Source organism: Temnothorax curvispinosus, unplaced genomic scaffold (genome assembly GCF_003070985.1).
Source record: "Temnothorax curvispinosus isolate PA1 unplaced genomic scaffold, ASM307098v1 QBEX01000305.1, whole genome shotgun sequence".
NCBI classification, from domain to species: domain Eukaryota; kingdom Metazoa; phylum Arthropoda; class Insecta; order Hymenoptera; family Formicidae; genus Temnothorax; species Temnothorax curvispinosus.
The window spans coordinates 440,560-457,576 of NW_020210085.1; the positions used below are offsets into that span (position 1 = coordinate 440,560).

Below are 17,017 nucleotides of genomic sequence, written 5' to 3' on the forward strand. Positions count from 1 at the left end.
CCTGTCCGATTGATATCTGAACCTGATAGGTATCTGAATTGTAAAGATTAGATTAAAATGAATGTAGACCAAAATCGAGATATTGCATTATGCGGCAGTAAAGTATCCTCGGTGATACCAACGCGGAGCGAGTTCGATAGACTCGCGGAGGGATAGACAGGGACCACACTCCACAGGGAGGAAACGAGAGAGAATATTCGCGTTCGGACGCGCGCGCACGTGGTCGCGAGGGGGTGAAGTCGCGGGCAGGAGGAAGATCGGGGGGAGAAAAGAGGATCGGAGAGGGAATGGAGGCGGGAGGTATCACGCGGGCGAGAGTAGGCCGAAGCTCCGCCTCCGCGAGGTAAACTCGGAATACGGCGCGTCATTCATGGCCGAGCTAAAGGCTGCGCCACTGTTCGGGTCCGTCCGGCTGCAGCGGCTCCACCAGAGGATACACTACGGCGCGGACACCTGTCTCCCCCGCAGCATCCGCATCACCGCCGTCGCGCCGCGTTCTCGGAGTCAACAACTGCCACGCCGCGAACGCGGACGGTGCCCATGCGTCCACGGCGTTTACCGGTGTACCGCGTGCCGCGCGAATAAAGTATACCGGTCGTATGGTGCGGTGCCCGAGGAACTCGCGGATCGTCAGGGCCCTCCCGTTCGGCAGGTCTCCGTCGACGGGAAAAGGCTACCGGCGCCCGAGTACCGGCGTGGCGCGGACCCGAGTACCGGGCGCGGGCACGAGTGCGGGTTTTAAGGGCGCGAGTGACACGCGGCACAGTGTGCAAGTGAGCAGTAGCGTTTAAGTGAATTGTCGAAAAAAGAAAAAGAGAGAGGGAGAGAGGGAGAAAGAGAGAGGAAAAAATAAAAAAGAGGAAAGAAATATACAAGAGAGAGTGCACGACCGACTGAGACGACGGAAATACCATCGACATTCGTGGTGGAAGGGTGGCGGATGCACCGCGGAGGCGGAAGTGCCGGAGGCGCAGCCGGGGGTGGTATCGTCGGTGGTGCCGGCGGAAGTCACCGTGCCCTCGAATTAGAGCATCCGTCGGCGATGCCGGGCGCACCTGGTTTCCATTGGGGGGCCATGTTCGCGGGTCACCACGCGGCCGCCGCCGCGGGGATGATGCAGCCCCCCATGTCAGCGGGTGGCGAGTACGTGCCAGCCGCGGCGCATCACGGTCCCGCTCATCCTGCGATGCCCATGGATCTGCACGTCCATCAGGGATTCCCTTATTTCCCTACCAGGTTGGTATACAAGACGCATGTTCGTTTTTTTCTTGCCCCGAGATACTTAATTTCTTTATCACCAGAAATCTCAGTGAATTTAGTAAAATGAAATATGTGCCAAGGGATATGTTCTTACAATCATTTCGTCGGATACTTTAATAATTTATAGAATCGAATTCGTCTTTTTCACTGAGAGAGAACGCGCATTCGAATCTATGAATTACTTGCAATTAAAGAATTCTTTCAATAATAAAAGAAGCGAATTCATCTTTTTGAGTCATACGATATATAACGTTTCTTTTACGCAGAAGAGAGAGAAAGAGAGTTGAGAGTAGCCTTCATAGAAATTAGAAAGAACGACATAAACTATATTACCGTAAAGCCTGACGCCGTCGCATCTACCGTCGCCCAGTCTAGATGCACCGGCAAATGGAGAGGTCGCTTGTCTTAGCCTCAGTTGTTTGCCTAGTCAATATTTCTTCGTTGGGGAAGTACTCCCATATTTACCCATTTCAAGCAAATACTTGGAAAAGTACTAGATATTTTTTTATCTATGCGCGAGATTGACGTTCGCGCGAGTTCACGTTTACCGATTATAATTTGCAAAATTAAATTAATTGCCTCAAATAATAATCTTATATGGAAAGATATATTAAAAATTACATGTAAAAAGGATAGATTATATATGCATAATGTGAATATAATTTTAACGAAACGAGATGAACGATATCGAAGCCTTTATTTCAAAACACCGGCGCGGTATCGTTCCTTCTTAATACGAATACACACACGCTCTCCATCGTCTACCGTAATTATTAACACTCCATGCCCGTATGCCACGATGTATAATCGCTCGGTGGAAAGCAACGCATAAGAACAGTTCTTGTAATTATACTCTTCGTGTGCTTAATATCCCAGCAAATTGTATTAAGATTTTTTCATTTCGTAACTACTAATCTGCCCGAGGAAAATACGAAACACACATATACATATATATATATACGTCTGGCTGAATTCGTGTCTGCAATTTTCGATTGCGTTTCACACTTGTACATTTATATAAACATACATTTTTCTTCGGGTTATCTCTACGTGTGAAATCTAACACGATGTCAAATCAGTCAGGCTCGTGAACATTGATAGCGATCGGCGATGATAAGTGATTTTGCACCAGACATGTTTGCTTTAGTCTTTACAATATTACAAATTAAAATACTTATTATTATTAATCTCGTACGTAAAAAATATGTGTATACGTATTAGAAATACAGCTATATTCTTTATCAGTAAGTGAAGATATCTTTAGAAATTATCTATCTTTAACTAGCAAAGAACAAATAAAAGTTTTTGCAAATGCAGGGTGTCTGGCGCAATAGCCAGACGTATCAGCGCCGAGATTAAACTAAGCAAATTACGTGCTAATAAGTACCGGAAAGAACATCCGCGGTGCATCACGAGGGGAGTGAGAATGCGCTAGACGCGGGGCACACGCCCGGCAAAAAACTTATTATAATGCCTGCCTCGTACGAGTTATTAGCATTCCGCTATCAATTATCCTGCCGTCGTGCTTTCGATGTCGGAGCAACTAGTAGGAACGTCTGTCGTTCTGTATTTATAAAACGTATAATCACGCCATCGACATCGTAACAAGGAAAACCTCTAAAGGGTGTTCCCGAAATCTGTGACGTACGGAGAAAACACAAGCTGAATTAAATTACTTTCCGCATCGAGAAAAGGAGGCGAATTGAAAGATTTTTTTGTCATTTAAGTCATTTTAGAAAATGTTTCATCGCGCCGGCCGGCACCATTTCTTTCCTCGAGATACACGACATTTTTAAAAATAACGATAAATATAATGTAGATACAAAACTTATGTGAAAACAATTAAAATATTTTACAATTTACCCAGTTCACACCATTTGTAAATGGAACCACTGTTCTCTCGATCTCGGGATCTTTATTTCTGGACACCTGGTATATAACGCAGTGACAGCGCGAATGACACTGACATATCGCCGTCTCGATACGACGCCGCTCGAGAAGTACAGTGTGTTTTGATCGCTATGATTTTAACTCCGCTATTTAATTCTCTACTATCCGCCGCGCAATCAATATAGGTGATTGCTCTAGCATGATTCACTGACCATATTCGCGAACGATTCGCGTTACACGAATAAAATCAATCGATCAATCTTTATTTTTGAAGTTTGGACGAATATGTATCGAGAGAATACGGCCGTACAAATTTTTAAAGCGTGAGTAAAAATTTTTCGTTATGGTGAATATTCCGCTCGATGGCTCGCGCGTTTGTCCATAGAAATCCATCTTTTCACTTTGAGCCTGTTCGTTCGAGGAATGCCGGTAAAACGGTTGTCGCACCACAGAAATGATAATTTAACGAAAACTCGTGGAGCATTTGACACCGATTCGCGTCGATATGAATAAGAAGAGCGTTTGCCTGTCAAGTCGAGCGTTAGCGGCCGTTCCGAATCGTTTGCCACAAAAGACCGCGGTATTTGCATTGATTCTTTAGAAGAGCTACTGTGCTTCAAGCGAAGTTTCAAGCCTTTTTTTGGAAGGAAGACGAGTGTCTTCTCAGTCAATGCTGCTCATTAATTAGACAGATCGTCTGTCCGTTTTCGGATCGCCGGGTGCAGGGTATACCTACTTGTGTTGACGTCAACTAAAGATTAATATAATACAAAACCAATAAGGTGTTATTATTTGTGATGAAATTATCAAATGCTTAGTGACAAAGAATCTATTGTTGCAGACTGTTACAAAGTATGCATGGTACATGTCCTATGGATGATGATATTAATATCACAACCTGATGTGTATAATTCTGATACTAATTATTCAATCGTAGACATAACACTCGGATCAATTCGTATATTCAGAACGTATATATACAATGTCTCAAGATCGGCAGACTACCCAGATACCCTAAAGTTTATCTGCGCGCGGTTATCTGCACATAAGTTTGTATTAAAATTTCGCGCAAAGCGAACACGTAGAGAAGCGAAGACGGCAAAGAGTTTCGTTAAGATCCCGATAAAAAAATATCGATGTGTTATATATACTTAATCGTAATACGTCGAGAGAGAAGATGAACAATCTGTACAAAATATATAGCGCGTCGTGCAAGATAAATGAAAGAATTTATGTGACGCGAGAAATTTTTGCTTTCCGCGTTTTGTTCCCGTGCGGAAATTCGGTCTAATTATCGCCGTGTCGCGCATACGTGTGTGTCCGAAGACACGGAGACACGGTCGCACAGACATTGAGAGCGTTATTGAATGATGGGTCAGCCAACTACTAATGGGGCCGGACGCGCGCGAACACAAGGGATTATAAGAAGCGCGCGAGTATGGCTTGCGGCGAGTCAAGGTTGTTGCTGGAGTTACTCGTACATTACATATCCGCCACCGATGGACGGCAGCAGCCTTTTTTCCCCTCTCTTTCGTCGGCAACAATCTTATCGCGCGCATCTTTCCAGAATTTATAATCCGCGGATGGAGAAGTGGACGGCGCCGTCCTTCCGAGTACGCGTGTTTTCGATAGGTCGGGCAATGACTCTCGACGAGCGTAATGCCGATTACGATATATTCGTTGTTTCATCTTTCATCCAAAAAAGCCCCTGTACCACGGAAGTTAAAATATCTCAAGCTTCAACGGGACGAGGCTACCTCTAATCCTGATTGAATCCGAGGCCAGAGGCGTGCATAGTTTACCGCCGAGGTCTTTGCCCTTACGCGCGGAGCCCTTACGCATACGAGTCTCTAGAGCACTTAATTCGAGCACGATATCGTTGTTCTCGCAAATCCTCCATGCGTACGAGATAATCTGCCGTTTCTATATGTAGCGCGTTACATCATGAGGCCCCTGTCGCGTATCAGACGAATCTTGATGTAGACCAGAGAAAGCCGAGGCATCGCGAGAACTATAGTCGATAGGATGTTTTGGGCCCATCGACCTTATATCTCACCAATGTTTGCCTCTCGGAATCAGGAGCCCACTGCCATGGACGCGTTCGATAAATAACTTGTGTTTTTACCGTCTCGATTTCGTTTCGCATCCTCATCGTCCGACTCATAGACGAACGCTCCCGCGAACTGCAACGCAAACTAATTCGCACCCCCGAGAGCCGCCGTATCGAAACCCGTTTTTCTATCTGTATTTTTTCTCCTCCAACCACCCACCGATCCCTCGTTCTCCCTGTCCCTCTCGGGGTCCCTCCCCCCCGTCGTCCCCCTTTATTCTTCCCTCTTACCATCCCGACGCCGCTCCGCGTGTCTCTTTCGCGCACATCTCCGCACACTCCTCCTCTCCTTATTCTTACTTTATCTCTGTCCCCTCGTTCTTCGCCCTTTCCTCTTCGGCTCTATACCACCGTGCAGCCCGGTAGTTGGATGCGCTGACTTTTTTCTCGGCTATCGGCCAGTGGATCGCGCTGCGATCCGCTGGACTGCAATCAGAATTGATTATAGCCTGCCGAAACTCCGGCGCGGCGCGTTCATATTATACAACTCGCCTGCGGCTCTCGTTCCTTCCTTGCTCTTTCCTCGCTTCTTCCCCGCTCGCTATAACCGCGCGTCGCCGTCGTCGTCGTCGTCTCGTGCGCGACGTCAACCGTGCGCTCGCTCGTGCGAGCGCGGCTTCCACGCGCGGTCCTCCAAAAAACGTACGACTCTTTAATAATATTCCTGAAAATCAATTTTGACTTTTGGCGGGTACGTGTCGTTAGTTGTTATACGTGTAGCAGCGCCATACGATCGATTGGTTGTCGATGGAGAGAAGCGCGTAGACGATAATATCCACGAGAAAAATTTTATAATACATCCGTGGTAATGATCGGGTCGCGCGTCGATCCCGTATACGCAACCCGTTCGTGCAATGTAAAAAGCACACGAGGACAGCATTGTTCTTTTGATCCTTTTCAATCTTTTTAGCTAGCGAATTCCCCCCCGACGTTAGACGGTTCTTTTCCTCCTTTTCTTTTCTTTCGCCTCATCAACTTTTATTATCTCGGAAATTCTGGAACGATTATTAGTTATGAGAACGTTTACAGATTTAATGTGTGTTCTTTGATAATAATACTATACGCGTCAAATATTTCGTCGGGACGAGCGAAATGCAGAAAGTATAACGAATTATATATCCACACGTTGCACTTTCAGGTACATTACGCCAGTAATGTTCGTGCTTCTTGTAAATTCGTGTAACGATTAGCAATCAGAAAGGTATCTCGGAAATCTTTTTAGGAGGTATGAAGTCAAGCGATATTCTATAGCATCGGAAACGTTAATTAATGGGTCGTACATCAGTGAATCTTTGAGGGTGTGTGCGTGCGTGTGTGGCGCAGAAGTGATTTAATATCCACTTTAATTAGTTTGAAAAACGCCCATTGAGAAAAGAGGGCCTCCCCCCCGACATCTTGCGCGCTACTTTGATACGTTTTATTTCAATACACTTGGCGGTATCAAGGCCGCGCGCGGCGCGGAATTTAGTATGGTGATACAGACTCGCACGCGCGGGTTCTTTATGAGAACTTCATTTAACACGGAGGGGGCACAGAGCGGCCGCGTTCGGCACGAAAGCCAATTACGGCTTACTCGAAAAATCAATTCCTATTGAGTCCTATATTCTTCTCGCCGAATCTTCTCGCGAATGCGCCGCCGCGCCGCGCCAATACGCGAGCGGCGCATTTTCATTCGACGATTTATTACGTACGGTCGTTCGTCGTCGATAAGACGGCGATTTGTTCCGACTTTTTCGTTCGTTAGAACAACACGCGGGAGAGATCGGACTGTTCGATTTTCTTGCGCAACGCTCGTGATTTTATCCCGTCCCGCAAACTGACCGTACAGCCCTCGATTCCGCCGCGCATTCCATTATATTCGATGATATTACCTGAAGCGTAAAACGGCGCTTTTTCAGATTCTCTTGTGTTGTGTTTCCCAGGCGTCGACTCGGGACTCTTTTTGTGTCCGCATTACGTGAAACTTATTACATCTTATGCAACTAATACCGGGGGGATAGATATCTAAAGGCGATTCTCTCGCGCACATTGGTTGTTAGAAAATGATAATGATTGTTTATCGCAATTAGCACTTAACGCGCCGTTAATTACCCAGCTGCCTCAAACAACAGTTTCGGATGAAAGCTGTTTATCGAGAGGCATGTAATAATTTCGTTTACTAAACTGTATCTCGCGCGCGGTAATTATAAGGAAAAAAAAGTATAGTAATCGTTCCGAAACTGCGACGTTCCGCGATTATCGAGCTTTATCTCGAGCTTTTTTCGAATCGTTAAACAGCACTTTCCTATAATGGTCTAACGTCGAGGCACACTACGCCACGCTGCAATAAGTCGTTTTCGCGCGGGAATTGGCCTGGCCTCCAATCAAGTTTAATAATGTAGATGCGGATCAGCGGATAAGAACAGGCTACTGATACCGCCGCCGCCGCCACCACCACCGCCGCCGCCATACCGCCATACCGCGCGCCGGTTCTGCTCGTCGGACGAGCCACAAACGGTATACGTTCAGCTCACACTCGATCTTATGCAATTTGCAACATCACGAACCTCGGGGCTTTAAACGCGGTTGCACGGTCATTAAATCACGGAAATGTACTAATGTAGAATGTGATTTGTCTTTCAAATTTGCGAAATCTTCTTGCTGGTAAACAGGATGCTGAAACGAGAGAATTTGTTCTCTTTTTCTCCTCAACGATGAGATTTAATGCCTTCTCCGCGGATATGAACATTGTCAAGTGACATCTCTCTCTTTTTCTCGAAATGAAAAATCGATTCGTCAGAGGCATACGCGCGCGGCAATCGAAGCGATCAAATTGCAAAGTTGAATTTCCTTCCACACGAGCGCGTCGACGGCGTATCTATAAATCGCGCGAAAAGTTTCGGCGACGTCTCATTGTTACAGCCTGTTGGAAGTTAATAGGCGACGAAGAAAGAGCGGCGCGAGTAGAGTCGGCGAGCGGGTGTTGACGTCACGTGGGGGAACGGAGTAAAAAAAATGTTTCTACGACCCCTCGGCAGTTTCCGAGCTCCCCAAAGTCTTCGAAGCGTAACTTAGCATACTTTATTTGATTTTTTGTATTGGATAATAGTCTCAGGTAATAGGGTGCGGCGCGCGGAATCGGAGGGGAGAGGAAGAGATAGAAAGAGAGAGAGAGAGAGAACTGCAGGGAGAGAGCGAACAAATTTTCACGCCCCCATTACTTGCATTAACGAATTTACATTTTTTAAATGGAAGGGTCGAACTCTCAGGGTGATAACTTGCGGGTCATTTGTTCCGCGAAGGAACGAAACCACCGCGCGCCGATATTGCGTCTTAATAAAGAATCGCTAACACAGAGAGATGTGTTCGCGATTACAGCCCCGCGTACACATTATACCTGTCTCTAATAAATTGTCCTCGATAAAATGTTGACGGCTATCATAATTGTATAGTAGCACAAATATTCCTTTTTCTTTTATCACCGTAAGTAGCGCGTATACATAGTGAAACAAGAGCTGATTTATCAGTTACCTAATAGTATCTTTACCTAAGCGAGAGCTACGCGAAATTGCAGTTCCGATACGAGCCCCTACCTGGATAACACGTTAAAACCGACTGTGTGCGACTAATGTTAGGTTTACAGCTAGCCGCGGGCGGCGTGAAAATATCAATGGTTACGCTAGACCACTTCCCGCGATTAACTGGTATTCGAACACCGGTAGCTCCTTGAGAAACTGATGTCGATACGAGCCTATAGTTTAATCCGGGTCACGCAGACCCGAGGGGATGGACTAGGATTAGAGTACGTAGATCAGGAGTCATTATCCCCGATGTTTGCACGTAGCTGGCGAAACACTTTCGTCGTTGATTCAGGCGTATAATTTATGCGCGCGTGAAGTATTTACTTAAAAAATTCGACAGTTTTGTATAACTATCTTCATGAAAGTGTATATGTGTCAAATACTAGTCTTATCTCGCGCGTACAATCACTCTAATGTCCATTCTACCAATATCGATTAACTTTAATCTCGGTTTAACTTACCTTTTATCTTTCTCTAATTTTAAGAACTAGAAAAAGATAAAAAGTAAATTAAACCGAGATTTAAATTAATCTACATTGGTAAAAATAGACATAAATCGTTTATATAGGCGTAACTAGTAAAGTAACGCGGCACTGTAGTGGCGCGACGTCTTCGGTTGCTCGTGATCTTTAAAACATATGTTTCTAGTAATCGCTGATGCGGTTATATCATCGGAGACAGGGGGTAGGGTGGGGGACGAAGAATTGGGGGAACGCGCACGGGGCGCGAATCTATACATATTTAATGAGACCGCGCAGTTGTAAAAAGTAGCTAGCGAATCAAGCCCCAGCGGAGCGACTCGCGGAGCGGAGCGGAGCCGAAGCCACGGCACGCCACGGATACTTTTATTCAAATCTCATCCGTCGCTCCGCAAGATGCTTCGGGTGCGAAGAGTATATCAAAAGAAAAATACTCTCAGCGCCTTTCCCGCATGCATAACCATAATCCGCGCATAATGTATATTTCAAAATCTTCCGACCGGCATCGAGCTCATTACTATTAGATCGATACGCACCCCTCGTGACCCCTCTACACTCGCGTCTCTTCGCGCCCGCGAGGGCGCACGCGGGTGGTGATCCTCGCGTTTTGCATATCTATGATATCTAGATATCTATGCAGTACGTGTAACTTTTAAACGAATTCTTTGGTGAACAAATTCGCTCGATATTTTCATGCTGTTACATGACAAAAAATCTGAAAGTAAATTATAACGAGATCATTTCTTTTCTTTCTCTAAGTTATAAGTTGCAATACTGAAAGTACAATGTATATAAAAAGATTTAAACTCATGCTCGTCTATGCGCGTAAGTAAGTTTGATTAACAGCGACACGGGTCTTTGTTCTAAGGAACCGCTGAATATCGAATTAACAATTGGCCATTGCGGCATCTAATGTATTCGTATTTAACGATATTATGGGAGAATAAGAAAAAAATGACAGATGCACGCCCGTATGTCGCCTATACGCCGGTTACGCACTAGCAAACTGTGAGTCGGCACCGGTTAGGTCGAGTTGAATCGAGTTGATAAGGTTAACTAAGAGATACGGAGGCGTAGGGAGGTCAAGTGACCACGTGGGCGGCACTACACGTCGCCGGGACATACCATCTATTACCATCGGTACGTACATACGTGTAATTGTATGGGTGCAAACGCAAAGTCGATTTAATATTGTGATAGAACAACATGTTTGACATATATATTTAATAAGGCAAGACCCACTAAAGGCGAACTCTGACGGTTACAAGATATTTGAGCCTGGTACCTAATGGTTCTGACAACTTGATTAATTTACATCCTTAACTCGCACGTTATATTCCACTATACGGTTCACCTCTTCTAAAATCTCGATCGAGTCGGATACTCGAGTCATCAGATTGGCAAAACACCAAATGCGAGCACGAATGGCGGATCCATGAATAATACAGACGCGGCGCAATTAGCCTCGTCGCGTTTTCAATTTAATCGACGAATCGCCAATCCTTCGAGGAACGAGGACTCGTTCTTGTAAGAAATACTCCCATACGGCGCAGCACTGCAGCGTAACGGGACGAGCTGCGCAGCCCAGCGGGTAGCCGTTTGCGCTTTGGGCTCGATGCCGACATTCAGTAATTCGCGAAGGAGTATATCGTTCCACGATGCAACGGAAGAAGCAATTAATTGGCCAGATATTGACTCGGTGATCAGCGATCAGCCATCGCGTTTCGATCCGACGTGAAGTTTCCGAGTCTGCTCGGCAAACTCCGCCGAATTAAAAATAGATGTATAGTCCGTAATAAGCGTAACGAGATAATAACGACGTCGATGCTTGGGAGTTGGGCGAGATCGCGTTTCAATTTGCTCGTGCTCCGCGTCCGGGCGCGCGGCTGAAAAGCCGCGTGGTGGAAGCCAGTGATTTTCGCGAAATGGTCATCGTTGCGCGCGCGGGATGCAATCGATAAGCTCGCGGGATAAATGATGATAAGTTTTATGCATAATTTCCGCGATGTGGGCACTGTGAGATCATATTTGAGATTCGATAAAAATTACATGATATAATGTGGGACGAGACAGAAAGAGAGAGAAAGAGAGAGAGAAGAGAGAGGGGGAGAGAGATTCGTAGCCTGAAGCTAATCGCCGGTGAACCGCCGCGCCGCGCCGATTCGTATCGTGGCGTTTTTATCGGGCCCGGGCTCGAAAGACGATTACTCCGGGATCGTGTCTTTAAGACGCGTTTGCCGACGATGCGCCGCTTCCCCTCTCGTCCTATACCTTCGTCTTCTTCCACTGACAGCGATACTCGAGCCATAACTTTTGCCATAAAAATCCTTAAACGAGATAAGAGGCTTGTTAATCGATGCACCGTGAAGGAATAAATGGGGAAACTCCACGTGAACGTAAAGACGACGGTAACGACGACGTATAATTTGCTCGATTATGTGGTACGAATTGTTTTACGTACGGTAGAGAATACCTATATCACAAATTATATTCACGAGGCAACGTCATGACCGATTAATCGCGCGCCGCGGCCAGTTGCTCCCTTACGTCTTACACGCCTAGCGTCTTACACGCTTTTTCACCACGGTGTTAGATGTTACGTACCGATATTGCGATCTTTTCTTCCCTTGATTGCACGTCATACCAGATTATGTATATTTACCGCTTCTATTCTAGCTCCTGAGATTTGACTTCATCATCGTCTCGCGAGAAATACGGAATTTCTCTTTCAATCGAAACGTTACGAGGCAACATATAATGCCTTCGCGAAAAACGATCTAATTCAAGTCCGATTGAAATTCATTCGAATCTGGCAGAAGTTGGCAGCGCGGGCAAAAACGGATCGGAATGCGATCGGAACTGAATCGGCAGGCAGCAATTCGCAAACGAGACGGTATGATTATCTCGCGAAAGAGTAACGAATTTCGATCCGATGCAAATGAGGCGGTTCTGCGGGTATATCGTAGGTCCAATGGGGTCCCCTAAGCCTCGGCCACGCGCACGTGCACGCACGCACGCACGCACGCACGCATACGCTTAGTACGCGCGTGCTGCAAAGCTAGTCGAACGAGAGCAGACACACGCAGACATTTAGGCGCCACGGTTTTCGAGCCAATAAATCCGGAGTGCCTCATTACTAAGCTTGTCTCTTTAATTGAAATCTCGTGTTTTTCCAAACACCTTTTTGCCAGTCGCGCGACCCCGAAGCTTTTATTTAAAAATCTGCGACACCTCTGGCCGATATCTCCGGCGTTACGGTTGAAATGCTTCGATATGTCCCGCGCGCTTTCTTCTTCCTTTTCTTCCTCTTTCTGGCCAATTGCCGGCCTGCATCGCAGTGCCCCTGAATCGCGAGCTTCGCGTTGTCCGCAGACAGACCACATCTCGCCACCGGACTTTTCGGTAGCTCTGTATTTATGTTGCGCGATTTAACGCTCCGTCCTGCGGGGGATTTGTCGAAAGTGTTTCTAGAAGACTCACACGAGTAAACTCGACGACTTATGTTTCGCCCCGTTCCGGCGCGAGCCTTAACAAAAGTGAAGAAAATAAAAATGCGGCAAAGCGCGACCGGTGGGAACAAATGAAAACTATTACACGTGACGTTCGGAATTCAATATTAAAGCTTATAATATATGGTCATGGCCGAGAATCGATCAGAAGTTAACAGGTTGAATTTTACGACTCGACGCGACAACATAACGCTTCGCATTACGGCACCACCACAACGAATTAGCTTTCGTTACATCGTCGAAATAATCCGCGCGGGAAGTGGCACGAGGCAATAGGTACGCAACGTGTACCACCTTACATACGTAGTATCCCCTTCTTTATTACCCGATTCTTTCTATGTCAACGTAGCCTTTGAAGTAACGCTACCCCTTTAACTTTCGTTATCCTCCTCCTTTGTCCGAACACCCTCCTCGACAATAAACTTGCGCGAGTTGTTAACAAGATATAAATCTTATCGCGTTATGATGTAAAGTCGCTCATTTTCCTATCGCGCGATATGCGCGAAACGGCATGCACGAACAACATTAGCGTTACGCCGTAAAACATTAAGTACGCGTATAGAGTATTATATCATATCATTTTATGTTCTTTAATTCGATACGCATCGAGATACGGTAAACGTTGGCGACATTCTTCTAATACCAGCGGAACCCGATAGCACTCTAGGGGTAGTCGACTTACGCGCGCGCACGCGCGAGAAAGAGAGAGAAAGAAACACGAAGAAAAGCGGCTCTAAATCAAATTAACGAAATTGTTTCGATGGAAATACTTTCATAACTGTCGCAAGGTGAAAAAAGGATCGCGAGAGAAAGGGAGAGAGAGAGAGAGAGAGAAGCGGATATCCCAAATTAGGCGTTGCACACGCGAACGTAACGTAACGCACGCGCATTACAAGCCGGTACCGCGGCTTTTTTGCAGGCGTACAGCCTGCTTACGCTATTGCGCCGCGCGTTAATTGTAAGTTCGGAACATATCTCGGCCGCTAAGAAACGCATTCCGGTTTTCGTCGAAGAGACGAAAGAGATCGGGTAGAACTCCCCGCGATGGTACTGACAGGGACTTTTTCTCCCGTTCCGCTCCTCGTCGTCTCTCGTCTTGTCCGCGCCCGCGGACGCAGATGCGCGAATGCAGGGTGTGGTGGGCACGGGGCAGGCTGCTGCCGTCGCTTACTACTGGTTCTCCCGTTCTCTTCTTTCTCTCTCACTCTCCTTCTCTCTCTCTCTCTCTCTCTCTCTTTTTCTTTTCTCTCTATATCCCGGAGCAAGAATGTTCCCGTGTTGGTTCGATTAATCAGTCGTTTTTCGTGTCCCCGCTCTGGGCCAATAGAGGGAGAAAAACTTAACGTATGTGATAATGCGCCAGCTATGCTCCCGCTCTCCCGTTCCGCTGGAACGTAGGTCGTGCCTGCATATAGGTATACCGAAACGAGTCGAGACGACGACGGTGCACTGACCGACAGCACTCCGTGCTCCGCTCCGCTCCGCGCCGCGCCGCGCCGCGTTGCTCCGTTCCGTTCCGTTCCGCGCCGAGCCGCGCCGGGGTGCTGTCCCGCGAGGGACTCAAACTTTTTTTCTCGGAGCAACAGCTCCGAGGATATACGTAACCACCATTCGGATCACTCGATTTGTTCATCGATGAAGCGTATACTCTTTGCGACCGAAACTTCCAATCCGCTTTATACTCTAACGGCCCATCCAGGTAGAAATTATCTTCGCATCGGTGAGATTGAAGATGATAGAAACTGCGATCCATCAGGAATTTTTATTAACACGAAAATGGATATATTAATATGTTAAAAGTATTATATATTTTTTGTTATATATAACAATATTTTTTTATTTTAATGTAATAATTTTCATATAATTCTCGATGAAAGAATTAGATGTATAATTTTAATGATTCTACAATGAATTTTCAGCACCGATTTAATGTAATATTTCACGATTGGCCAAATTCGAAAGCTTTTCACTCGCGATCCGAATTAAAGTTTCATCGAGTATGAGTTACGACGTCCGCGAAACGAAAGTAGCACCGTCAGCTGTAACAAAGTTTCGCTATATTCAAATTCTCCTGCGCGTGTGCTAACGCGAAAATGGTACCTGTTATAACATCGCGTACTGCTCATCGATGATTCTGTGTTCACCTGACTCGCTGCAAATATAATATTTCTCAGACTTAGCGAAACTAGAGTTTAACGTTCTAAACAGAGCATTAAATAAATCATTTATATAAAATAACGAACGAAACATTTTGTACAAAAAGTATTACGGAGAAAAGTAAGTGAAATTATTTCATGCTACTGTATATTTAATGTAAGAGCAAACAAATTTTAGTATAACTATTTGTTTGATATTGCAATAAGATCTATTTTGCCGGTAAAATAAAAAAATTTTGTTGAGTAAATTTATTCAAAAAAATATGTGTTAATTTGCTGTTAAAATAAACAATCTATCCGTATAGCAAATGCATTTCGTTACTACAATAAAATTGTCGTTGGTACAATATTGGTATGAAGTTAATAAAATTAGCTTCAAATTAGCTTCTAAATTAAAATATTGTTAAAAAATACTCGGTATCCATATATGAGATTTGCAGTATCGCATCTCCCACACGGCATCATTTCGTACATCGAAATCAGAACATTCTTGGCCAGTCGTCGCCGAAAGCTGTCGAGCGTGCGTGCGCGCACGATCAGAAAGCGTCGCATTGCCCGGGATAGACATTTCGCGCAGCCGGCGTATCCAAAGTTTAACTTTACACCGGGGGGAAAGGGAGGGGCGCCTGAGCGCCGTTCGACGTGATCGCACCACGTGCGAGTCTGCCCCCGGTCCACGTATTATGACTACTTGTAGAGCACGTTTGCGGTCCCTCGTTCGTTTGTTGCGAGCGCCGGAACGCGCTCGAGAGGCTTCCCCGCTTCTCTTCACGGCGACCTTAGCGACACATGGCGCGGGCGAGGAGGACGGGCTCTCCGTCGCTTCGGAAGAAAGTCTTTCGAACTCGTTCGTCCCGCATCCTGTTTCGCGAAATGCGGGAAACACCGGCGAGAATTCCTTCTCTAATATTGCACGGGGAAGATTTGTAGCGCAAAAAAAGTCCCCCCCAACGTATGTTCCCGGCCGACTGAAATGCGTGTTTCGTGTAGCGCACTCTCAGCGTATAGAAATATAATAGAAAATAGTCGGAATCGGCAATTCCGCTGTGCCGCGTTACGATGTATCGGCATCGCATTTGCATTCTGCGCGCAGCGTCTCGCGAGTGTATTTGAGTTAATAAAATCTCAACACCTGGAACGTTTCATTGGCTACATTACACGCAAATCTCGAGACGCACCCTTTAATTTCCTGCACGCGATGACGAGGATACACGGGATTGCCTATAATGACCGTTAACTTACTCTTAGGTGGCTGTAAGTATACACATTCCACTGTTATATGTGTGCTTAAGCAACATGACTAATTGTAACAAGTCGAGCCGACGCGCGACGCTCGAAAATAACATGATGCAGTTCTAACTTCTAACCCACTTTTTCCAACAATATGTTATTAAAAGTGAACATGGCCGAGAAATTTATAGCGATTTAATTATTTCGTTCATCAACGATTATATACACATTCAAAGAAAATTTACGACTGCAATGTAAGAAAACTATTTATTGCTTTCCATAAGGGCGTATTTGATTTATCGATCCCATTGACGGATGTGCCGCAATAAAATTTGAATTCTAATAAAATTATTGCGTTCCATCAAAAGGCGCCCGCTCCTCCGGTATCCACTTTCACGTAACGTCCGCGTGCCAACGGAGACACTGGGCGTGGAGGAGCCAGGACGCGGACGAGAGTGAAAGAGCGATTTGGTGACATCAAAGTTTAATAAGCGCCATAAGCCGATCCAACCTGCGATACGCGCGGCTAAAACTCGCCGAGCAATAAAAGCAGTAATAAAGCGTTCGCCTTTCTCACGTCCCGCCCGCGGATGGAAGAAGGAGCGAGGGTGGCAGAAGGGAGGAAGGCCAGAGAGACCTAGCGGGCCTTTCGTTCGCTCGCTCGCTCGCTCACACGGTGGTTAGCCAAAAGGTTAGAAGGGCGGGAACGCATTAGCGGTGGAAGGTGGCGTGCTCATAGAGACGTCCGGCCGCCCAATTACTCCCGCATTAAATCAATGTTCCTCCACCCCGCCGACCATTCCGCCGTCCCGGTAATAAACCG

General features: G+C 46.1%; 1 protein-coding gene across 1 annotated transcript in view; it reads left to right on the plus strand.

Moving 5' to 3' along the window:
- The first annotated feature begins 392 nt into the window (after positions 1–392).
- LOC112452730 (protein trachealess) overlaps positions 393–17,017 on the plus strand; it is a 76,853-nt gene continuing 60,228 nt past the window's right edge. Inside the window, exon 1 of the mRNA XM_025013092.1 lies at positions 393–1,236. Coding sequence (XP_024868860.1) covers positions 941–1,236 — 296 coding nt within the window. The 5' untranslated portion in view covers positions 393–940. The remainder of the gene's footprint in view (positions 1,237–17,017) is intronic.